The sequence below is a fragment of the Panthera leo genome, chromosome A3 (genome assembly GCF_018350215.1).
Source record: "Panthera leo isolate Ple1 chromosome A3, P.leo_Ple1_pat1.1, whole genome shotgun sequence".
Classification (NCBI taxonomy): Eukaryota; Metazoa; Chordata; class Mammalia; order Carnivora; family Felidae; genus Panthera; species Panthera leo.
The window spans coordinates 38,762,319-38,789,860 of NC_056681.1; the positions used below are offsets into that span (position 1 = coordinate 38,762,319).

A 27,542-nucleotide genomic window follows, 5' to 3' on the forward strand; every position below is an offset into this window, starting at 1 on the left:
TGCTCCAGAGTATGAGCTCTGTCTGTCTGTCTCTCTCTCAAAGATAAGTAAACATTAAAAAAAAAAAAAAAGATTTAAGGTCCTAGATCATTATTTCTCTGACATCCATACTGCTGTAAGTTCTCATGATTTCAAGGTATGGAGATTATGCTTCCAAACTCCCTGATCTCTCAGTTCCTTGACCTATCCTCTCCCAAGAATCTTATCCTTTATTCCATGTCAGTCACTCATTCTCCTTATTATATACCCTAGTGTGACTACCAACAACTTCCACCTCTTTCATAGACTTTACCTGCAAGCATCTTACTACCTACTACCCCTAACTTTCCATTGTACGCCCTCTAGTACCCAGACTCCAACAATCCTTCAGGCTGTCCCCCACCCACTTCATATCCTCACTTTGGTCCTTAAGTGGGCTAAATTCTATGTCCCATCATTATAATTAATTCCCTGCAGAAACTGTCAACTATTTTGCCCTGCTACTGACCATCATACTCACCTGGCAAAATTCCAACCATCGTTAAATCCTACTCCATGTCTACAGCCATAAGCTGAATTTGACCAGAGAATGGCACTACTGTGCTAACCACTCATGATCACTAACCTCAATTTGGTCCCTTAATGCTGCTCAGAAATCATACATTTCCCAAGGACTGACCTATACTTTCTCACTTACCCTCAAATTTCCAATATCTCCTCCAGTTCTAACTCTGCAGCTGACCTTGATTCCCAATTCCCTGAAAAAAACAGAAACAAGGAAAGAAAACCTTCATACATCCCCACCATATCTTCTTGATTTGTGTGTTATCACAGATGAACTGCTCATGTTCCTGCCTGTTCACTAGGTACATCCCTTCTCTCACTCAAGGATCTCATGACAGTGATTCCAGGGTCCTTCACCATCTTCTTTATCGAGATTCATTCCTCTGAGAATCTCATATATATAGTCCATCACCTTAAAATATCTGCACACTCTTGATTCTCAAATGTATTTTAGCCCAGGCCTTCTCCCTGAACTAGAGACTTGAATAAACACTTGCCTGATTAACATTTCCACTTGCGTATTTGATAAGAACTGCCTGGAACTATTGAACTTGCCTCCAACACTTACTCTTCCTGGAAGCTTCCCCACATCAGTAAACAGAAACTTCATTCTTTCAGTTGCCCAGGCCAAAAGCCAAGTCATCTTGGACTCTCTTTGTCTTACTCTATAGCAATTTATTAGCAAAACATGTTACCTCTACGTTCAAAAACTAGCCAGAATCCAACCACTTCTTTCCCTTCTACCACTGTCACTCTAGTCCAAGCCACTACTATTTCTTGCCTGATATAGCATGAGAGCATCTGACTGGTCTCCCACGTTCCAGTCTGAGCCCTCCATGTCTACTGTTGGTAATGCAGCCAGAATGACCATGCTGAAATGCAAGTCAGGCCATGTTATTCCTCTCCTCATATATCTCCATGAGTAAGTTTCTACATAGAGGTCCTAACCACCCCTTTGAGCTCATCCCTAATCATCTTCCCCCTTGTTCTCTCTGCTCCAGCTACACTGGCCTTCCTCCGAATCCTCAGTCCCTCCAGACACATTGCTACGTCTTTAGCACATGTTGTTCTAGCATATTCTTCCCTTCATGGGCCACATGGCTCCATCCCTCATCTCTGGATTTTTGTTTAAATGTAACCTTCTAAGGGAGGTCTTCCCTGACCATGCTCAAAAACTGCAAGCTCCCCTACAGTTACTACCTACCTTTCCTACATCATTTTTCTCTGTAGCTCTTATAACCATATGACAAATAAGAAGCTTTACCTATTTATTTACTGTCTGCCTGACTTGATAAAATAGAAGCTCCATGAGGAGGACATGGACTTTGTTTCATTCACTACTATAACCCCTGTGCCTGATCTAATGCCTGAAATGTGGTGTATGTTCAAATACTTGTTGAATAAATGAAGAAATGTATGTTTCTGGAAGCATCAAGATGGAGGGGCTTTTCTGAATCATCTAGGCCAGAGATTTGCAAAAGGGCCAGATAGTAAACATTTTCAGCTTTGCGGGCCTTCTGGTCCAAGTCACAACTTCTCAACTCTGCCATTGTAATGCAAAAGGAGTCAAAATGTGTAAACAAACGAATGTGTCTGTGTTTTAATAACATTTTATTTATAAAATCAGGTGGCCAGCAGGATTTGACCTGTCGACCATGGTTTGCCAAACCCTAATCTAGGTTATTCTGCTGCACTAAGCATTAAAGCCTTAATCACCAGTTCTCCTCAAATTTATTAAATAGAGTTCATAAATTCTAGAGGTAGGGCCAATAGACCAATTATCCAATCTAACCCCCATGGCAGACAATAGATGCTTACCTAGCATCCATTCTCTCCTTCTTTCTAACTAAAAGAAACCCATTTTGTTGAGGGGACAGCAATGTGTCCAGCTAAGAAATGACTTTCTTAGACTCTCTGTAGCTAAAGGTGACCACAGGCCACAGTTCTGGCCAATAAGACACACAGAGAAGTCATGTGAGGGCATTTTAGGAAAAGTCCTTGAAAGAGGATTGACAGGTGGAACATTCTTTTTTGTTCATTGCCTTTGCCCCTCTTCCTGTTTTAAATGCAAATATGATGCCCAGAGAGTGGTTAGAGCCACACTCTAAGGACAGCAGAATGGGAGGCTGGTACGGTGAAGATACCGTGGAGCTCGTGCACAGGTCCTCCTGATGTCTTCTTATAAAAGGAAAAACTAGTGTCCCATGATAAATGGCTTTCAAAAAGAGAAAATAAATATTTGGTTAAGCTTAATAAGCTTAAGCTATAAGTAGCTTCTTTTTAAATATGAAATTTATTGTCAAATTGGTTTCCATACAACACCCAGTGCTCATCCCAACAGATGCCATCCTCAAAGTAGCTTTTAAAAAGACAAAATGAATCATCCAAGACCCTAAAGGCCAGCAAGTGGCATAATAGAGATTTGAACTGATTCTATGACTTCCACTTCAACAGCCTTTCTCTCCACGCCACTCCCTACTCAAAGACAGAATAAAAGGCACAACATTCTATTCCATGGAAGGAAGACAGCATGTAAATTAGCAAGCTTTGTTCCTATCCAAAAATGATCATTTCCCAGGCTCAGATAACTAGGAATTCTGGGGTTTTTACCTAGCTTCAGACCTCAGATCCATAACGCTGATAACCCCTAAATTAATCCTATCGCTCAAACTAAAGAGAAAGATGGCTCCTCTGCATAGCTTTGGCAGAAAAAGACCAAGGGAGTGTTTCCATCTGCCTGACTGGATACCACATTCCTTCTCGAATCAACCACCACAGCCAGAAGGATGACTATTCCGATTGGCTTATACTGGGTCACATGCCCACCCCTGTGACATGGGAGATGGGTCAGCCCTACTCAAATGGGGTCTGAATGGTTCCTTTCAGTAAAGAATGGTCTCTTGTATCTGGAGAGGAGTGTTGAAACGTGTGCCCAAACACACACACATATCTTTTTTTTTTTTTTTTTTGGCCTCTCCCAGGAAATTAGGAGATCTGTGTTGTAGGCTTAACTCTGACTACCTAGATGCATGATGCAAGTCACCAGGTTGACATTTGATATTTGGTTCTGGAGATGACTCATCCAATATCAGCCTGAAGTATTAAAAGAGAGACTGAAACAGTATTTGAAAAAATCTTAGAAAAGTATAAAGCGCTATATAATATATAAGATTATTATAATAAGTGAATAAATACAACTGATAAAAATAGGAAAGAAACTCTTTCTTACCTCATCCAAACCTATAACAATCTTTAAAACATTCGTTACAATAAGGAGCAACATAAAAGACTTCAGATCACAACTGGTCTAGACAACAAAGACAGGAACGTTTGGGTACCACCTTTCTGGGACTTCAGGACCATAATGTTCCCCTCAAAAAATGACTTGCCTCATTCTATTCCCATCCCTGTTCTAGTCATAACCTCCTTACTCTGTTGATCTTCAGGAACCAAAATAAAAAAATTTAAAGTAACCATACACATATTGTTTCAATCCTTAAATGATTTTGACGAATTGACTTTCATTTGCTATGGCATCTGTTTGCAATAGCAGAAGACTGACAATCTATAAACATCCACTAAAAAGGGTCTACATAATAAAATTATGCCATAGCCACATAATGGAATACTATACAGCTGTGAAGAAAAATAAAGAAACTATTTATGCACTAACTCAGAAGGATGGCCTAGATAAATTCAGTGAAAAAAGCTAAATGTAAGGTTGTCATATAACTATCTTGCCACTGTTCATGTAAAAGGCAAGAAAAGAACACACACATCATGCTGCTGCACATAAAGGCATGGGATCTCTCTTGATGAATACAAAGAAACAAATTACCTTGGTTTTCTCCACAAAGAAGAGCTGGGTTGGCTGAAGAACAGAGTTTGGGAGAGACTTCTCCCTGTTTATCCTTTTGTATCTCTTGTATCTTGCATCATGTGACTATACTAACTTTGTACCAAATAAATAATAGACTGATAGTACAGTACAGCATAAACCTTATGGAAGGACAAAGACACCACCAGGTCATACAGATCTCTAATAACCAAGCACAGAGGTTGATGCATTTGGCTGCCAGAACAATCAACTCTAGGCTTAATAGTCTAACACAACAGTTGTGTTAACATAGGGTAGTGACTGGAATATAACAATAATCCCATTCTTCCCTATTACCTTCATGGTGGGGACCACAAAGCACATGGTTACCTAATATTTGGGCAAACGCATGTTTCTGCTAACAAAAACAGGGGATGGAAGTGACCAATTAGGGATTCAAACAAGAGCATGCCCCCATTTATGTATGTAAGTATGTGTGTGTATATGCTGGTATATACATGCACAAACACACACACACACATACAAACACAATAAAATTTGAAAATAAATGAGTAGCCAGATCTTTAATACACTTTCCATTTCATAAACACTGGGGATATACACAGAACCATTTATGAGTGTTTTTTGCAACACCTAAGAGAAGACCAATCTGACTGTGACTTAAACAAATTGGAGTTTACTTTTCCCACCTAACATGCAGTCTAGAGGAAAGTGGCTTTTGCATTTGTGGCAGCACATCTACAGTGTCAAGGCCATGATTTCTGTGAGTCTTGTCTGTTTCCTTATGGAAACAAGATGGTTGCTCTTACTCCAGGCATCACATCCATATTCAAGACAGGAAGAAGATAAAAGAGGTAATATCAGCTCTTTTTATCAAGAAAACAAAAGACTGTCCCAGAAAACATCAAGTGGACTCTCACTTGCATCTCATTAGCCTGACCCAATACTGTATGCCTATTTCTGAAAAGGAGTCTTAAAACATAAATATTTAGCTTTTACAGTCTGTGTAATAGAGGCATGCAAGGGTGAAATAAGTTAGAATGACTACTAGACATTCTAACCAGCCCACAGTGTGTGCCACAAGTACTGCAAAAGTTGGCATGTAGAGATGATGAAATGTGACCCCTGACAGTTTGTGTTCTTTATTGCCTGCTTTCAGAATATTTTCATATGTGACAATATTGAGAGCTTTTCATAAATCCAAAAAATAAAAAAATTAATGTACACATCATATATTCATATTTATGTGCCTTCATATTAAATGTAATTGTCCTGCCAAATAAATGCACATCCAAAACACACATATTTATTTTCTGTATATTTTTCCTTAAATATAAGTTTTCATTTGTTTAATGAACTATGTTATAATTGTAATTAATTTCTCAGGATCTGTAAAGCAGTTCTGTTCCCTTCACTTTGTTAACTGGTAAAGTTTTGTTATAACTTAAGTCCCAAACAGTTGTTACTTTCATCATAAGCTTTTCTACAAAGGAGGTCAATTACCCTTGAGTGTCATCATTAGTCTACAGTGCAAAAGTAATACACATAAAAATATTTTTTTCCTGAGCCATTTCCATGTAAGTTGCAAACACTATAAGCTTTCATTCTAAATACTGTGGAAGAGACCCCCTAAAAACAAAGACACTCTCTTACCTTCAGAATTTTTCATGTCTAAGATATTAATAATTCTTATACTACTAATTGGCAATTTTTATGAATAACTATTAATTATTACTTAATCTGTTAAAATTTCTCTAATTGTCTCTAAAAGTATATCAAAGGCTAATCATTCCCAAATGTTTTTGTTTAAAGTGCTGTGTTTTCAAAATTATTTATCCAAAGGGAGTTCATTTTTACTTATATCATTTCTACTGGCTATCAGTCAGGTGGTGTTTGGGTTGGATTCTTTAAATACAGGTTTCTATATTTATAAAACAGTCAATTGTTTTGCATTTTTGTATCTAAATAATTACAGAATACAGTGAGAAGCTCTTGAGAATATCATATTTTACAGGAAGGAAAGGAAAGTAGGGAAGAAAAACAGGCAGGATTATTTTTGACCTAAAAAAAATATGGAAATGCAAACACACACACATACACACACACTTACAGCAAACACACTCAAAGTTTACCCCAAAAATACAATTACAGAATTCCAAGTCAAAAATACAAATAAGAAACTACTTGATTTAAATGTTTAAAATGAATATAAATCTGCTACTTAAATCAAATAAAGAAAATACTCTGAGCTTACCCAATTTGAAACTGAAAATCAAGCCAGAAGCCAGGTACCATAGCAGAAAATCATCAGTGTCATTGAGCCTCAGAGGGACTATGTGAGAAGCACTCAGAATAAGCTTCCCACGATTAATGCTAATGAATGAACTGGGTTCTACCACATTCATAAAAGGTTCTGAATAATGTTGTTTACCCACACCCTATTCTTCCTTCATGAATACGTGGTTTTCACAGATTCAAAAATTATACTTACACTCAAATATCTGATGACAAAGAACATTAGGCTACAATGTGGGAAAGCAACTTTACAACCACAAAAACAATTCTAAAATTTATTATGAGCATACAATATATGGATTTATTTATTTACCCACATCCATCAAATGTAATATAAGGTCTGTTCAAATGAACCAGTCAATATATTGTACAACTCAGCCTTCAGCTTCATATGATTTAATTTTCCTTTCCTTCTTGCAACATTATAATTATGCTCTTGGAGTTTACTATAACTAATATTCGTGGTTTTGTCCACATGCTCACAAACTAAAGGAAAAGACAAAAAAGCTTTCTGATCACCTAATCAGTATCCTCAGGAAAAAAAAAATTGCTAATATGGAAACAAAGATCTTTATTTCTTTTCTGCATGGGATGAAACAAATTCCTTGTGTGGTTTTAATTACATCCTAATATTTCATAAACATCTTTTAGCATAAAATTCAAATTACGTGATGGTACCAACTTCTAAAATCAAGTCCACAGTCCCTTACATCTGGCCACATTTGAATCAAATAGACCAGCAACAAAACTACTGTTCTTTTTAATGTAACATGTTTACAAAGGTGTTGTTGCTGTTTTTCATTTTTAATACTGTACTTATTATTTGCCTTCTATCCAAATAATATTACCAAATTATTTCCAGGTACCAAAATTCCATAGCTAATTTAAATGGTCTTTTCTTTGTTTTCCCAAAGGTCTGTGTGAGTAAGAACACACCTGCTATGGACAAATCATCCTTTGCTATTTTAAAAGCTCCAACTATCCAAAATATTTGGGATTTCCAGGCTGTAGGAGGAGGCTAGAGCTCTTGTATAAACAGGAAACCTAGGCCACAGGGAGAAAACCAACATTAGCTGGGAATGCCCCAAGCCCTACAAAGTTAGACTTCTGGTGGTGGCTACCCATTTCCACTTATTCTGATAAGTCCATATTATTAGTCTGCTGCTGATCAACTCTGTTAGTAATTTAATACAATAACAAGGCTTTTGTTTTTGTTTTTTGTGTGTTTTTTTTCTTATTTGTAAGAGGAGAGGAAGAAAAGAAAACTGATTGAGGCTGCCTAGTTTTATTTCAAGATTCTCCTTTAAGAATAATGCATCAGCCATGCCACAGAAGGGAACTTCTGGGTTTCTTTTGAAATTGGGATGCTTCTGTTTCTTACATTGAATATGCACTGAAAAAAACAAACTTGGGTGTTACTCAATTTAGTAAGAAAATAAACTATTTATTTCCAAAATGATTATCCAAGTCAATAAATGTGATTTTCCACCATCCTTTCCAGCCAAAGGAAAAAAAAAAATGCCTCAAATTTTTACTACTTTCACAATTCTCCTGAATATTATCTATAATCACTCTTCCTATTATGGGATCTCCTAGCCTTTCTGTACAATGTTTCTGCACCTTGTTTTAAATAAGATACATAAGTATTTTTTAAACTTATGTTAAAAATAAACAAAAAAAGGAGACCACTCTGAGAAGTATTTCAGAGCTCACCACAGCAACTCCTCAGAAAAAGACAAGGAAAAAGCTCAATTTTGCCATTAGCTTCCCAAACAGCATTCTTGAAGACCCTTAGAAAACCACCTAAATTTCTAAAATGACTGTTTAAAAACTTAAAAATAAATAAATAAATAAATAAATAAATAAATAATTATCTTCATAGTTAATTGCTATTATTCTTTTTCCCTTTTATTTCCAATCCATCCTTTCACTTAAATTTATTCTGATTTATAAAACTTCTACACATTTAAAAATATTCTGGGATTCTACATATGTATCTTTTGTTACACAGGAAGAAAAATATAATTTATTTTGCAACTTTGTGACATTCCCTGAGACACATTCCAGTTAAGGAAGAAAAAGATGAAAAGCAAAGTATTAATTTCAATAACTTTATGTACTATGCAAAGCTGTGGATGCCAGTCATCTACCAAACTCTAAACCCACCTCACCTGTCACCAAAGAACTTGGCTCAAGAACTTTTCACCATTTCTAGGTCTCTTTCCTTCCCAGCTGCTCACTGTTCTCCTTTTGTCACTATGATACAAGGTGAGAAGTTGACTTACATCCTCCTAATGCCTAAACCAAAAAGCTTTTTCTTGATATTCATTTACATCTCTAAACACATAGATATCCCTTGGCTATGTCAAAAAATTTTCTTCTGCCTCTGTCTTCCAAACCAGTATCTTTCTCAGCTATATCCATTCTCCCTCTCTTTCCTATCTCCTTCACAGGATTCTCTTCCATCCACTGCAAAGGCAGACATCCTCTGAGGTTTTTACCTTTGGCTCTTCATTCATTCATTCATTCACTCTTTCATTCATTCATTCCAAAAATATTCTATTAGAAGTTGGGGATAGAACAGGGGCACCTGGGTGGCTCAGTCGGTTAACTGTCCGACTTCAGCTCAGGTCATGATCTCGCAGTGCACTAGTTTTGAGCCCTTGTGTCAGGCCCTGTGCCGATGTCTCAGAGCCTGGAGCCTACTTCAGATTCTGTCTCTCTCTCTCTCTGCCCCTCCCTCCCCCTTAAAAATAAATAAACATTTTTTTTAAAAAGAAGCTGGGGATAGAACAATGGGAGGAAAATAAGTCAAAATCACTGCCTTCACTGAGTTGATTCCTGCTAAAGGGAGATACACAATAAGAAACAAAAAAGTATAGAATCAAGAAGTGCTAAGAAGAGGGGCTCCTGGGTGGCTCAGTTGGTTAAGCGTCTGACTTCGGCTCAGGTCATGATCTCACAGTCTGTGAGTTCAATCCCTGCCATCAGTCTCTGTGCTGACAGCTCAGAGCCTGGAGACTGCTTCAGATTCTATGTCTCCCTCTCTCTGCCCCTCCCCTACTCATGCTCTGTCTCTCTCTGTCTCAAAATAAATTTAAAAAAAACAACATAAAAAAAAAAAGAAGTGCTAAGAAGGAACATAAATCTAAGTAGGAGGGTAAGAAGAGGTGTAAGAATTTTATGTAGAGTGGTTAGGAACAACCTCTCTGAGGAAATGACATGCAAGTAGATCTGGCCTCCTCAGCTGCATCATACATTCCATGGAAGATACCATAAAGTCTCAACTTTCCACTCAATTCTAAAGTCTCAACTTCCCTTTCAAGCTCAGGCCCATATATCCAACTGACTATCTTGCTTATAAATACCTCTGTGCTAACATGGTCAAGCTCAACCCCATTTTCTCCACATGTCCAATGCTCGTTAAATGACATTCTCATAATCTCTTACTGACATGTAATTTCAAGTCACTCTAGTTACGATTCCTTTTTTACTGCAACTATCATAGTCAATCAGCCATTAAGCCCCAGAGATTCTCTCGTGGAGAGTCTGATACCTGACTCTCCTCTCTATCCAATAAAATTCTGCTTCTATAATTGCAATGGCCTTCACTTCCAGGGCCTTCTTCCTCCAATCTATCCAACATGCTAGTATTGTACTTTATTACAAAAGCCTTATGTGGTCAACACTACAGTAAATCCAATTGTTGCTTTGTTTTTCACTTGTAATTACAACACTGTCTTTAATATATTCTGTACACTTTTATTTTTATTTTTTTTTATTCTGTACACTTTTAAATCAGACTACTTGCTATTCACTAAACAAGTCCAAGATTTTCCCTCCTAAAAACGACTCATTCATGACACTTTCCTCAGTCTACCAGATATGACATCTCTTATCTGCTTCTTTTGAACTCCTTTGCCCTTCCTACTTTGTCATATTTAAGAGCTTTAATTATAAAAGGAACAACATAACATAATTTACAAGGCATATTAAAAGAATAATATCCATTAATCTACTCAACAAATAGAAAAATCTGACACTCTTAATACTATTGAGACTCCCGGTCCTCCCTCCCAAGGGAAATTACCCTGAACTACTTGACAATAACTTGTTCATCTCCTGTATAGTTTTACAGTATGTGGATTTATAATTAAATAGTGTTTGGTTTTGCAAAGTCCTATTAATGGTGGCATACTCACTGCAGCCATCTGCAAACTGCATTTTGTTAGTATTATGATTTTAAGGTTCATCTATACTTCAGTGTATAGCTGTAATGCACTCATTTTCACTGTCATGCAGTAATCTGTTGATGGACATGGGGAGGCTATTTGCTCATCTCACAGAGTGTCCAAGAGAGACAGCATTCACAGAGAGACCCCTCCAGAAACAAAGGAATTGGCAGGTGCCATTTCCCTCCTGTGTCCCTCGGCATAAGTACAGGGCCACCTGTGGGAAGCAATGCAGCACCAACATTTGCTACCTAACTTGCTTACACAAAGCCCCACACACCCAGGCACCAGTGAAACCTCCCCACTTAGTCATGCTTGCCTCAGTCCTAGCAGGGCAGACACCCTACCCCAGAAAACTATTCCAAACCCCTGCCAACACCAAATTTCCCAACAGGGGAAATTTTCAGGGCCTTCATTCTGGTGACAGCAGTGACAGGTCTCATTTCACAAACCAGAACACACCTAGTAAAAACATGCCACATTCAGACCAGGGATGAAACACTGCCCACAACAGAAAAGACAGTCTCTGCAGACCACTGGCTGAAGGATAAAGTGGCCAAGACAAAACAAGAGAGCATACATAACACACACTAGAGACACTCCTGAAAGCAACAGGCCCTGGAAAACAGGAGATACCACATGGCAGGGCACTTCAGGAACTCTTCTTCATAAGGTCATTAACCTTAAGAATAGGAGACATACCTAACTTTCCCAATACAGAGAAACAGGCACAGAGACTTAAGACAAAATGAGAAGACAAAACAACAACAACAACAACAACAACAACAACAACAACACAAAGACTATCCCAAATAAAAGAACAGAACAAGGCCACAGCCAGCCAGAGATCTAAGCAAAACAGATATATATAACATGCCTGACAGAGAATTTAAAGTAATAATCATAAAGATACTCACTGGACTTGACAAAAGAGTGGAAGACATGAGTAAGACCCTTAACACAAACATAAGGAATAACACAGTAAGGAAAAAGGGTGTAATAAACAAAATGAGAAATACACTTGATGGGGGCTCCTGGGTGGCTCAGTCGGTTTAGCATCCAGCTTCAGCTCAGGTCATGATCCTTCAGTTCATGAATTTGAGCCCTGCATCGGGATCTGTGCTGACAGCTCAGAGCCTGGAGCCTGCTTCGGATTCTGTGTCTCCTTCTCTCTCTGCCCCTCCCCCCGCTCATACTCTTTCTGTCTCTCTCTCTCTCTCTCTGTCTCTCAAAATAAATAAAACATTTAAAAATTTTTTTTTAAAAAATAAAGAAATACACTTGATGGAATGAATAAGAGGATGGAAGAAGCAGGGAATGAATTAGTGACCTGGAAGACAGAGTAATGGAAAGTATTCAAGCTGAAAAAAAAAGAAAGAAAAAAGAATTATGCAAAATAAGAGTAGACTTCAGGAACTCAGTGACTCCATGAAATGTTAATAACATTCCTATTATAGGAGTCTCAGAAGAAGAAAGAGAAAAGGGGGAAGAAAATTTTATTTGAAGAAATAATAGCTGAAAACTTTCTTAATCTGGGGAAGGAAACAGATATTCATATAGAGAAAGCATAAAGAACTCTCACCAAAATCAACAAAAGCAGATTCAGACCAAGAAATATTGTAATTAAAGGCAAAATATAGTGACAAAGAGAAAAATTTTTCAATCACTAAGACAAAAGAAGACAGCAACTTAAATTTCAGATGACTGTATATATATATATATATATATATATATGTACATACATACATATATATATGTACACACCCCAAAAGATTCCCCCCCAAAAATTGCTAGAACAGATCCATGAACTCACTTAAGTTGCAGGACACCAAGTCAATGAACAGAAGTCTGCTGCATTTCTATACACTGATAATGAAACAGCAGAAACAGAAATCAAGGGATCAATCCCATTTACAAATGCACCAACTCATAAGATATCTAGGAATAAACCTAACCGAAGAGGTAAAAATTCTGTACTCTGAAAACTATAAAACACCGATGAAGGAAATTGAAGTTGACATAAAAAAATGGAAAAATAATCCATGCTCCAGGATTTTAAGAACAAATAATATCTGTATTACCCAAAACAATCTACACATTCCATGTAAGCCCTATACTAACATTATTTTTCACAGAAATAGAACAATCATAAAATCTGTGTGGAACCACAAAGATCCCGAGTAGCCATAGGAATCTCGAAAAACAAAAGCAAAGCTGTAGCATCACAATTCCAAACATCAAGTTACATTACAAAGCTGTAGTGATCAAACAGTATTGTATTGGCACAAAGATCAATGGAACACAATAGAAAACCCAGAAATGGAACCACAACTATATGGTCAATTAATCTTTGACAAAGCAGGAAAGAATATCCAATGATAAAAAGTCTCTTCAACAAATCATGTGGGAAAACTGGACAACAACACATAAAAGAATTAAACTGGACCATGTTCTGACACCATACACAAAAAGAAATTCAAAATGGATTAAACACATAATATGAGACCTGAAATCATAAAAATCCTAGAGGAGAACACAGGCAGTAACCTCCTTGATACCAGCTGTAGCAATTTCTTACTTGATATGTCTCCTGAAGAAAGGGAAATACTATTGGGACTACACCAAAATAAAAAGCTTCTGCACAATGAAGAAAATATTCACAACTAAAAGGCAACCTATGGAATCAGAGAAGATATTTGTAAATGACATATCTGATAAAGGGTTAGTAGTCAAAATATAGAAATAACTTATAAAGCTCAACACACATACACACACACATAATCCAGTTTAAAAATAAGCAGAAGACATGAATAGACATTTTTCCAAAGAAGCCATCCAAATATGCAACTGACATGAAAAAGATGCTCAACATCTCTTAGCATCAGGGAAATACAAATCAAAACTACAATGAGATATCAGCTCACACCAGTTAGAAAGACTAAAATTAACAACACAGGAAATAATAGGTGTCAGTGAGAATGTAGAGAAAGGAGAACCCTCTACACTGTTGGTAGGAATGCAAACTGGTGCAGCCACTCTACAGAACAGTATGGAGGTTCTTCAAAAAGTTAAAAATAAAACTACCCTACAACCCAGCAATTTCACTACTAGGTATTCACTCAAATGACACAAAAATACTGATTCAAAGGGATACATGCACCACAATGTTATACCAGAATAATCAACAAGAGCCAAATTATGGAGAGTCCAAATGTCCATCGACTAATGAATGGATCAAGCAAATGGTATATATAAATATATACAATGGAATATAACTCATACATAAAAAACAGTGTATTCTTTCCATTTGCAACAATGTGGATGGAGCTAGAGAGTACTATATTGAGAGAAATAATCCAGACAAAAACAAATACCATATGATCTTGCACATATGTGGGATTTAAGAAACAAAACAAATGAACATGGAGGAATAAAAAAGAGAGAGGGAAACCAAGAAATGGACTCTTAACTGTAGAGAACAAACTAATGATTGCTGGCAGGGAAGTAGGTTGGTGGGATCAGTTAAATAGGTGATAGGTATTAAGGAGAGAACTTGTTCTGATGAGCATTGTGTGTTGTATGTAAGTGATGAAACACTAAATTCTTTACCTGAAACTAATGTTACACTGTGTATTGGCCAGATGGAATTTAAATAAAAATTTGGAAAAATAAAAAAAAATTTTTTAATTTAAAAAAATTTAAAAAAAAAGAAAAATAAACAAAAAAGAAAAGAAAATAGTAACTTACAAGGGAAAACCCATAAGGGTATAGCAGGAGATTTTTCAGCAGAAACTTTCCAAGCCAGAAGGGAGTGGCATGACATATTCAGTGCTGAACATGAAAATCTACAGCCAAGAATACTGTCAATGCTATCATTCAGAATAAAAGGAGAGATAGAGAGTTTCCCAGACAAACAACACTAAAGGAGTTCAATCACTAACCCAACCCTGAAAGAAATATTAAAGGGGACTCTAAGTGGAAAGGAGAGACCAAAAGAGACAGTATAGAGGTAGGAAACACAAAAGCAGTAAAAATGAGTATTTCTGTAAAAAATCAGTCAAGGTAATATAAAAACACATAACTAAAACAAGAGAAGTAAAAAATGGGTTCTTAAAAAATAACTAACTTAACTAAAAAAAACCTTAAAAAATAACTAACTTAACACAGACTATTATATGCAGAAGATATATACAAACCTCACGGTAACCATAGATCAAAAATCACCAATAAATATGCAAGAATAAAGAGAAATAAATCCAAAGATATCAGTAAAGAAAATCAGCAAGTCATGAAAGACAGAAAGACAAGAAAGAATCAGAGAAAATCTTTAGAAACACAAAACAAATAATAAAATGACAGTAAATACATATCTATCAATAGTTACTTTGAATGTAAATGGGCTAAATGAACCAATCAAAAGACATAGCATGACACAATGGATAAAAACAAGACCCGTCTATATGCTGCTTACAAGAGACTCATTTTAGACCTAAAGCCACCTACAGATTGAAAGTGAGGAGATGGAGAAACATCAATTATGAAAATGAATGTGAAAAAAAAGCTGGACTAGCAATATATTTATATTGTTATTTATAAGGGACAAAATAGACTTTCAGACAAAGACTATTAATAAGAGACATAGAAGGACACTATATAATACTAAAGGGGGCAATCCAACAAGAAGATAAAACAATTGTAAATATTTATGCACCAAATACATAAAACAGTAACAAATATAAAAGAACTAATCAATAATAATACAAAAATAGTAGGGGACGTTCACACCCCACTTACATCAATGGACAAATCATCTAAACAGAAAATAAACAAGGAAACAATAGCTTTGAATGACACACAAGATCAGATGGATTTAGCAGATATATTCAGAACATTGCATCCTAATACAGCAGAATACACATTGTCTTCAGTGCACATGGAATATTCTGCAGAATAGATCAGATACTAGCAAAACAATCCTCAATAAATTTAAGAAGACTGAAGTCATATCATGCATCTCTTCTGACCACAACATTTATGAAACTAGAGGTCAACCACAAGAAAAAATCTGGAAAGACCGCAGATATATGGGAGGTTAAATAATATGCTACTGAATGATGAAAGAGTCAAACAGGAAATTTAACTAAGTATATGGAAACAAATGAAAATGAAAACACAGGATTCCAAAACATTTGTATGCAACAAAAGCAGTTCTAAGAGGGAAGTTTATAGCAATTCAGGCCCACCTCAAAAAGCAAGAAAAATCTGATTGACAACCTAACCTTACAAGTAAAGGAGCTAGAAAATAAGAACAAACAAAACCTTAAAGCAGCAGAAGGAAGGAAATAATAAAGATTAGAGCAGAAATAAATTATATAAAAAAACAAAATAATAGAACAAATCAGTGAAATGTATTATGCTAAGTAAAATAAGTCAGTCAGGAAAAAGATATCATGTTTTCACTCATATGTGGAATTTGAGAAACTTAACAGAAGACCATAGGGGAAGGGAAGGAAAAAAAAGTTTCAAGCAGAAGGCAAACCATAAAAGACTCTTAAATACAGAGAACAAACTTAGGGTTGTGGGGGTGGGGGGCTGGGGGAAAGGGAAAATGGGAGATGGGCATTAAGGAGGGCACTTATTGGGATGAGCACTGGGTGTTGTATGTAAGTGACGAATCATGGGAATCTACTCCTGAAGTCAAGACTATACTGTACACACTGTATGTTAGCTAACTTGATAATAAATTATTAAAAAAAAAAAAAGAGCTGTTTTTTTTGATAAGATGAATAAACCTCTAGCCAAACTTACCAGAAAGAAAAGAGAAATGGCCCAAATAAATAAAATCACAAATGAGAGAGGAGAAATAACAACCAACACCACAGAAATTAAAACAGTTGTAAGAGAATATTAGGAAAACTATATATCAACAAATTGGACAATGTAGAAAAAACCAATAAATTTCTTAGGAACATATAAACTACCAAAACTGAATGAGGAAGAAATAGAAAATTTGAACAGACCAATAATCACCAAAGAAACTGAATCAGTAATCAAAAAACTCCCAAAAACTCTAAGTCCAGGCAGGACCAGATGGCTTCACAGGCAAACTCCACCAAACATAGAAAGAAGAGTTAATACCATTCTTCCTAAAATATTCCAAAAAATAGAAAAGGAAGGAAAATTTACATTCATTCCATGAGGCCAGTATTACCCTGATACCAAAACCAGATCAAAACACCACTAAAAAATAGAACTGCAGGCCAATCTCATTGATGAACATAGATACAAAAATCCTCTACAAAATACCAGCCAAATGCAATGATACATCTAAAGAATCATTCACCACGATCAAGTGGCATTTATTCCTGGAATGCAAAAGTGGTTCAAAATTTGCAAATCAATCAATGTGATACATTACATCAATAAGAAAAAGGATAATAACCATATGATCATTTCAACAGACTCAGAAAATGCTTTTCACAAAGTACCACATCCATTCATGATTAAAAAAAAGAAACCCTCAACAAAGTAGGATTAGAGGGAATATACCTCAACATTATAAAAACCATATATGAGAAACCCACAGCTAACATCTTACTCAATGGTCAAAAACTGAAAGTTTCCATGTAAGATAAGGAACAAGACAAAGATGGCCATTTTCACCACTTTTATTCAACGTCGTACTGGAACTCCTAGCCACAGCAACCAGACAAGAGGAAAGAATTAAAGGTGTCCAAATTGGTAAGGAAGAAGTAAAACTTTCACTCTTTGCAGAGAGCATGATACTATATATAGAAAACCCAATGACTCTATCAAAGAACTTCTAGAACTAATAAAAGAATTCGGTAAAGTCACAGGATATAGAATTAATGTGCAAAAATCTGTTGCATTTCTGTACACCAATAATGAAGCAACAGAAAGAAATTAAGAAAACAATACCATTTACAACTATATCAAAAATAATAAGATACTCAGGAATAAATCTAACCAAGGAGGTGAAAGACCTATACTCTGAAAACTATAAAACACTGATGAAAGATGATGAAAGAAATTAAAGATGATACAAAGGAATGAAAAGACATTCCATGCTCATAGACTGAAAGAACACATATCATTAAAATGTCTATATTACCCAAAGCAATCTACAGATTTAATGCAATCCCTATCAAATACCAAGAGCATGTTTCACAGAACTAGAACACAATTCTAAAATTTGTATGGAACTACAAAAGACCCTGAATAGTGAAAGCAATCTTGAAAAAGAAAAGTAAAGGCATCACAATTCTGGATATTAAGTTATATTACAATGATGTAGTAATCAAAACAGCATGGGACTGGGACAAAAACAGACATTTAGATCAATGGAACAGAAGAGAAAACCCAGGAATGGAACCAAAACTATATGGTCAATTAATCTTTTACAAAGCAGGAAACTATACCCAATATGAAAAAGACATTCTCTTCAACAAATGGTACTGGAAAAACTGGACAGTAACATTCAAGAGAAAGAAACAGGACCACTTTCTTACACCAAACACAAAAATAAACTCAAAATGGACTAAAGACCTAAGTGTGAGTCCTGAAACCATCAAAGTCCTAGAGGAGAACACTGGCAATACCCTCTCTGACATTAGCTGTAGGAACTTTTTTCTAGATATGTCTCCTGAGGCAAGGGAAACAAAAGCAAAAATAAACTATTGGGACTACATCAGAATACAAGGTTTCTGCATAGCAAAGGAAACAATCAGCAAAACTGAAAGACAACCTACAGAATGGGAGGAGATATTTACAAATGACATATCCAATAAAGGGTTAGTATCCAAAATGTATAAAGAACATATAAGAGGAGGAGTTAAGATGGCAGGGGATAGGAGGACCCTAAGCTTGTCTCCTCCCTCAAACACAGCCAGATAACTATCAAATCATTCTCAACACCCAAGAAATCAATCAGAGATGAGAGAACAAAAACTGCAAGTCTGTAAGTAGAAAAGCAACCATGTTATGGAAGGTAGGAGGAGCAAAGAGTTGACTTGGGGGAGATATAACTGTGGATACGGCAGTGGAGAGGTAGCCTGCTTTATGAGGCAACCACAAGTATTATGTTCAGTGGAGCATATAATTTGAATTTTTTAGAAGTCTGCTGCCGTGAAGGGAGAGCCTGGCTTAAAGATGCTCAGGTGGCAAAGCAGGGTGGAGTCCCAGGAGTGACAGTGAGGACTGAGAGTCCTCTGGGACACAAGAACGGGCGGTGCTAATGTGCTGCACTGTTCCCAAACACAGGAGTAGGACTCCTGCCGGGGGCAGGGAGCTGGGGTGCTGGCTTTCTGCTTTGTTTTGCCATAAACTCTGAACCATGATTATACCACAGCATTCTTTGCATGGGTGACAAGTGGCAAAAGTTCCAGGAGACCCTGTCCCAGAGGAACAGTGAGGGTCCGTCCAGCAGTAGTCCCTAAAATTTTGAGTTTTGAAATTTAGTCATGCACCTGAGATAAAAAAGCTTGGACAAAGTCAGGGTGAATGCAGTGATGTGACCACAACTGGGGACACAAGAGGGGTGACTGATTGCCCTTCTGTGAGGGTTCCATACAGAGTGGGGGGCACGAAATTTTACTTCCTGGGCTAGAGAGTGGGGTGCCACCATATTTGTCCTGCCCATTAGCACTGAAAGCCTACAGGGAGCAAACAGCACCACCTTCTGGAGACCAGAGCCACTTATACCAAGACCCACCTCCCTGCACCCTAAAGTGCATCTCCACTAGGGCAAATCCACCTAAGATTCGTGAAAAAGGCCTCTCCCACAGAAGACCAGCACAAACAACTCACTCACACTAAGTCTACTGATCACAGAGAGCTACAAAGCTTCACTCTAGGGGAAATAGGATCTAGCTTCCCTTTTACTTTTACTCTTTGTTTTTTTAACATTATTTCTTCATTTATTTTATTTTATCAATTCTTTCTTTTGTTTTTTTAATTTTATTTTTATAAATTATATATATTTTTTATTTTCATAAGGTATCTGAACTAGAATTTAAAACAACTTCTTAAGGATACTAGCTGGACTTATAAGAAACAGGAGACGTGAGAGGATCCCCTTCTGTGGGGATAAAAGAATTAAAATCAAGTCAGGCCAAAATTAAAATGCTATAACCAAGATGCAAACCCAAATGGAGGCCATAAAAATCAGGATGGACAAAGCAGGGTGTGAATCAGTGATACAGAAGATAAGAATATGGAAAATAATGAAAGTGAAAAGAAGAGGAAAAGAAAGCTAATGGATCACAAAGGTAGACCTAGGGCATTCAACAACTTACTAAAATGGAATAACATTTGTATCATAGGAGTCCCAGAAGAAAAAGAGAACAGGGGCCAGGAGGTTTATCTGAACAAATTATAGCTGAGACTTCCCTAATATGGGAAAGGACACAGACATCAAAATCCAAGAAGCACAAAGAACTCCAATTAAATTCAACAAAAGCCATACGTTGTCAAGGCATATCATAGCCAAATTCACAAAATATACAGACAAGGAATGATCATGAAAAAAATTCTTAACCTACAAGGAAAGACCAATAAGAAGAGCAGCAGATGTGTACACAAAAACCTAGCAGGCTAAAAGAGATATATTCAACGTGATGAATGAGAAAAATATGCATCCAAGAATTCCTTACCCATCAAGGCTGTCATTCAGAATAGAAGGAGAGATAAAGAATTTCCCAAACAAAAGCTAAAGGAGTTTGTGACCACTAAACCAGCTCTGCAAGAAATTTTAAGGGGGGCTCTTTGAAGGGAGAAAAAAGACCAAAAGCAACTAAGACTAGAAAGGACCAGAGAACATCACCAGAAACACCAACTCTACAAGTAACACAATGGCACTAAATTTATATATTTCAATAATCACTGAATGTAAATGGACTAAATGCTCCAATCAAAAGACACAGGGTATCAGAATGAATTTTAAAAAAACAAAAACAAAAACAAGATCCATCTATATGCTGCCTAAAAGGGTCTCAGTTTAGAACTAAAGACACCTGCAGATTCAAAGTGAAGGGATGGAGAACCATCTATCATGCTAATGGAAATGAAAAGAAAGCTGGAGCAGCCATACTTATATCAGACAAATGAGATTTTATTTTATTTTTTTTTCAATATATGAAATTTATTGTCAAATTGGTTTCCATACAACACCCAGTGCTCATCCCAAAAGGTGCCCTCCTCAATACCCATCACCCACCCTCCCCTCCCTCCCACCCCCCATCAACCCTATTTGTTCTCAGTTTTTAAGAGTCTCTTATGCTTTGGCTCTCTCCCACTCTAACCTCTTTTTTTTTTTTCCCTTCCCCTCCTCCATGGGTTTCTGTTAAGTTTCTCAGGATCCACATAAGAGTGAAAACATATGGTATCTGTCTTTCTCTGTATGGCTTATTTCACTTAGCATCACACTCTCCAGTTCCATCCACGTTGCTACAAAGGGCCATATTTCATTCTTTCTCATTGCCACGTAGTACTCCATTGTGTATATAAACCACAATTTCTTTATCCCAGACAAATGAGATTTTAAACCAAAGCCTTTTACAGGAGATGAAGAAGGGCATTATATCATAATTAAGGGGTCTATCCATCAAGATCTAACGATTATAAATATTTATGCCCCCATGTGGAAGAACCCAAATATATAAATCAATTAATCACAAACATAAAGAAACTCATTGATAATAATACAATAATAGTAGGGGGCTTTAGCATCCCAGGGAAATGGACAGATCATCTAAGCAGAAAATCAACAAGGAAACAATGACTCTGAATGACACACTAGACCTGATGGACCTAACAGATATATTCAGAACATTTCATCCTAAAGCAGCAGAATACACATTCTTCTCAAGTGTGCATGGGACATTCTCCACAATAGATCACATACTGGGTCACAAATCAGCCCTCAACAAGTAGAAAAAGACTGAGATCAGACCATGTATATTTTCAGACCACAAGGCCATTAAACTTGAAGTAAACCACAAGAAAAAATTTGGAAAGACCTCAAATATATGGATGTTAAAGAACATCATACTAAAGAAAGAATGGGTTAAAAAGGAAATTAAAGAAGGAATTTTGAAAACACAACAGTCCAAAATGAAAACACAACATGAAGATGCATGGGATGCAGCAAAGGCCGTCTTAAGAGGGAAGTACATTACAATATAGACCTATCTCAAGAAGCAAGAAAGGTCTCAAATACACAACCTAACCGTATGCCTAAAGGAGCTAGAAAAGGAACAGCCAATAAAGCCTAAAGCCAGCAAAAGAAGGGAAATAATAAAGACTAGAGCAGAAATAAATATATAAACAAACAAAACAGTAGAACAGATCAACAAAACTAAGAGCTGAATGTATTAAAATTGATAAACCCCTAGCCAGACTTAACAAAAAGAAAAAGGACCCAAATAGATAAAAATCATGAATGAAAGAGGAGAGATCATAACCAACACCACAGAAATACAAACTATTATAAGAGAATACTATGAAAAATTATACGCCAACAAACTGGGCAATCTGGAAGAAATGGACACATTTCTACAAACTTACAAACTACCAAAACTGAAACAGGAAGAAATAGAAAATCTGAACAGTTCCATAACCAGCAAAGAAAGTGAATCAGTAATCAAGAATCTCCCAACAAACAAGAGTCCTGGGCCAGAAGGCTTCCCAGGAAAATTCTACCTGATATTTAAAGAAGAGTTACTACCTTTTCTTCTCAAACTGTTTTAAAAATTAGAAATGGAAAGAATACTTCAAAACGCATTCTACGAAGCCAGCACTACCTTGATTCCAAAACCAAAGACCCCACTAAAAAGAAGAATTACAAGCCAATATCCCTGATGAACATGGAGGCAAAAGTTCTCAACAAAATACTAGCAAATGGAATTCAACATTAAAAGAATTATTCACCATAATCAAGCAGGATTTATTCCTGGCCTGCAGGGTTAGTTCAGTATTTGCAAATCAATCAACATGATGATACACCACATTATTAAAAGAAAGGATAAGAATCACAGGATCCTGTCAATGGATGCAGAAAAAGTATTTGACAAAACACAGCATCCATTCTTAACAAAAAACCTCAACAAAGTAGGGCTGGATGGAACATACCTCAGCATCACAAAGACCATACACAAAAACCCCACAGCTAATATCATCCTCAATGGGGATGACCCTACGGTCAGGAACAAGACAGGGATGCCAATGTCACCACTATTATTTAACATAGTACTGGAAATCTTAGCCTCAGAAATCAGACAACAAAACAAAATAAAAGACATCCAAATCAGCAAGGAAGAAATTAAACTTTCACTATTTGCAGACAACATGACAATCTATGTAGAAAACCTGAAAGATCCACCAAAAAATTGCTAGAACTAATTACATGAATTTAGCAAACTCACAGGACACAAATTCAATATGCAGAAATGTGCTGCATTTCTATACACCAATAGTGAAGCAGCAGAAAAATAAATCAAGGAATCAATCCCAGTTGCAATTGCACCAAAACCCATCAGATACCTTGGAATAAATCTAACAAAGAGGTAAAAGATCTGTGCTCTGAAAACTATAGAACACTTATGAAAGAAACTGAAGAGGTCTCAAAGAAATAGAAAAGCATTCCACACGCTCATGAATTAGAAGAACAAACATTGTTAACATGTCTATATCACCCAAAGCAATCTGCACATTTAATGCAATTCCTATCAAAATACCACTAGCATTTTTTTGCACAGCTAGAACAATCCTAAAATATGTATGGAATCACAAAAGACCCTGAATAGCCAAACCAATTCTGAAAAAGAAAAAGAAAACTGGAGGCATCACGATTCCAGATTTCAAACCGTATTACAAAGCTATGGTGATCAAGACAATATGGCTCTGGCACAAAAACAGACACTTAGATCAATGGAAAGAATAGAAAACCCAAAAAATGGACCTACAACTATATGGTCAACTAATCTTCTACAAAGCAGGAAAATATCCAATAGAATAAAGATAGTCTCATCAACAAAATGTTTAGGAAAACTGAACAGCAACACATAAAAGAATGAAACTGGAGCACTTTCTTATACCATACACAAAAATAATTAAAAATGGATGAAAGACCTAAATGTGAGACAGGAAACCATCAAAACCCTAGAGGAGAACACAGGCAGTAGGCAGTAATCTCTTTGACCTCGGCCGGAGCATCTTCTTACTAGAAACATCACCAAAGGCAAGGGAAACAAAGCAAAAATGAACTTTTGGGACTTCATCAAGATAAAAACTTCTGCATAGTGAAAGAAACAATTAACAAAGCTAAAAGGCAACCTTTAGAATGGGAGAAGATATCTGCAAATGACATATCAGATAATGGGTTAGTATCCAAAATCTATAAAGAACTTATCAAACTCAACACCCAAAAAACAAATAATCCAGTGAATAAATGGGCAGAAGATATGAACAGACACTTTTCCAAAGAAGACATCCAGATAGCTAACAGACACATGAAAAGATGCTCAACATCACTCATCATCAGGGAAGTACAAATCAAAACCACAACGAGATACGACCTCACACCTGTCAGAATGGCTAAAATTAACAACTCAGTAAACGACAGATGGTGGCAAGAACATGGAGAAATGGGAACACTTCTGCACTGCTGGTGGGAATGCAAACCAGTGCAGTTACTCTGGAAAACAGTATGGAGGTTCCTCAAAAAATTAAAAATAGAACTACCCTACAACCTAACAAATGCACTAACCAGGTATTTATCCAAAGGATACAAAAATGCTGATTCAAAAAGGTACATGCACCCCCAATGTTTATTACAGCGCTATCAACAATAGCCAAATTATGGAAAGAGCCCAAATGTCCATCGACTGAAGAAAGAAGATGTATATGTGTACACACACTACTGTGTAATATTACTCAGCCATCAAAAAGAATGAAATCTTGCTATTTGCAACAGCATGGAAGGAACTAGAATGTATTATGCTAAGTGAAATAAGTCAGTCAGAGAAAGATAAATATCATATGATTTCACTCATATGTGGAATTTAAGAAATAAAACAGATGGACTTAGGGGAAGGGGGAAAAGGAGGAAAGGGGGAACAAACCACAAGAGACTCTTTTTGGTTTTGCTTTGTTTTTAAAGTTTATTTCTTTATTTTGTGTGTGTGTGTGTGTGTGTGTGCGTGTGAGAGAGAGAGAGAGAGAGAGAGAGAGAGAGAGAGAGAAAGTGGGGGAGGGGCAGAGAGAGGGAGAGAGAAAACCCCAGGCAAACTCCACACCATCAGTGCAGAGCCCGACATGGGGCTCAAACTCACAAACCATGGGATCATGAACTGAGTTGAAGTCAGATGCTTAACCGACTGAGCCACACAGGTGCTCACCCTGGCAAGGATGTGGAGAAAAAGGAACAATTGTTTACTGTTGATGGGAATCACAACTGGAACAGCTATCTGGGGAAAACAGTATGGAGGTTCTTCACAAAGTTAAAAACAGAACTACCCTATGATCCAGCAATCGCAGTACTGGGTATTTTCCCAAAGAATACAAAAACATGAATTCAACGGGATACACACACCCCTATGTTTATTTCAGCATTATTTACAATAGCCAAATTATGGAAGCAGTCCAAGTATCCATACATTGATGAATGGATAAAGAAGATGTGGTACATATACACCATGGAATATTATTCAGCCATAAAAAAGTGATATCATTCCATTTGCAATGACATCAATTAGAAAGTATAACCCTAAGCAAAATAAGACAGAGAAAGAAAAACACCATATGATTTCTGTCATATGTGGAATTTAAAGAACAAAACAAACAGCAAAAGGGGGAAAGAAAGAGAGAGAGACAAATCAAGAAACAGATTTTTAATTATAGAGAACAAAGTGACGGTTACCAGAGGGGGAGGGGGCTGGGGGAATTAAGGAGTATGCTTGTGATGAGCATTGTGTGTTGCATGGAAGTGTTGAATCACTATATTGTACACCTGAAACTAATATAACACTGTATATTTAATAACAGGAATTAAAATAAAAGCTTTAAACAAGTTAACGTCTACCACATACTTATTTCATATTTTATATCTAGCAATTCTAATATGTAACATCTTTGGTAATCTAGTTACAGTTTCTATTGACATATATTCTCTCATGGTAACTCTCTTTACGTAAAGTGTTGCATTGCAATTTAAGACTATACTTTGGATTCATGTTTGAGGAGCATTTTAACATTTGACTTGAAAGAACATTCTTTCAGGAAAGACTTAAATTTTCTTTCATTAAGCCCAGAGAGCTTCATGTATCCAGGACCACCTTAAATGAAAATTCTGTTCTATTCACTTGAAAGTATGATTCTTTTTCAGTTAGTATTTTGCCCAGCACTGTTGGATTATTTGTAATCAGAAGGTTCCAGAGTTTCTATTTCATGAAATTGCCAGGAACAGGAGGGCCTATATTTCCTGAACTTTAGTGTGGCACTTACTGCATCTTACATTTTATTATTATGCATTTGCTTTTTTTCTTCACCTACAATGCAAGCTCCTTGACAGCAAATCTGTTTTTCCTTTAATTTTTTTTAATGTTTGTTTATTTATTTGAGAGAGAGAGAGAGAGCGCACGCACACAAGTTGGGAAGGGGCAGAGAGAGAGGGAGACAACAGAATCCAAAGCAGGCTCCAGGCTCTGAGCTGTCAGCACAGAGCCCAATGCAGGGCTTGAACCCATGAACCACAAGATCATGACCTGAGCCAAATTCGGATGCTTAACCGACCGGGTCACCCAGGCGCCCACAAATCTGTTTTATTTATCTCTAAACCTCTTGTACTAGCCAACAAAGTACATTAAATGGATTTCAATGAATATTTGCTTAACAAAAAGATGTTAAAAATTCTGAAAGTATAAATGTATAGAGCCCAAGGATTAGTGATGAATCATGCTTTGCAATTTGCCTAATTTATTGTTTTCCTTATTTTGCAACTTGGACATGTGAATACAACAGACTAAGCATCACATCATTTCTGAAAATGAAGGAAAAACACATTTGATTTTTTAATAGATAAAAAGAGTAGGCTTCAGAATGGTACAAAAGAAAAAGATTTTAGTGTTTCAAAAAGAGAACAGCATGTTTTTAAAGTTTTTTAAATTATAAAGAAATTCATGAAACATAGTTGATCTCAGGAAGAGGTTAAAATGTGTACTGACATTGTACTTTTGTTCTTCCTATGGAAGCTAATGCTCATGAATTATTAGGGTTTTAGTTAAAAATTTTGTCATTACAAGAAAACATTTATCAAATACAACCTCTCAATTTGGCAGAAAAATCACAAGAGGGGACTCCCTTCAACTCAATTGTAGATGGCATTCTGCATTTGACAATAAACCTATGATGTCATAACAGTGTAAGAATATCCCCCAAACGTATAAAATAACATACAGTGAAAACCACTTTTTAAATAATAATACTGTATACTGCACAGTATTTTTCAACAATGGTCACAGAGACTGTTGGTTGATAATACTAATAGCTTAGAAAGCTAAAGAGAAGAAAAGGGAAATTTGAGTTTTACAGATAACATTTGATCAACTACTATTTTTGGT

The 27,542-nt window shown here is 36.4% G+C and overlaps 1 protein-coding gene across 11 annotated transcripts in view; it reads right to left on the bottom strand.

Annotated features, from left to right (window-relative positions):
* Positions 1 to 27,542, bottom strand: part of TASP1 (taspase 1) — a 341,560-nt gene that overhangs the window by 146,437 nt on the left and 167,581 nt on the right. The window contains exon 12 of one of the 11 annotated variants that reach the window (XM_042931634.1): positions 618 to 737. The exons of the other annotated variants lie outside the window; for them this stretch is intronic. Coding sequence (XP_042787568.1) covers positions 679 to 737 — 59 coding nt within the window. The 3' untranslated portion in view covers positions 618 to 678. Of the gene's footprint in view, positions 1 to 617; positions 738 to 27,542 lie in introns of those variants that run through there. 11 annotated transcript variants of the gene reach the window in all.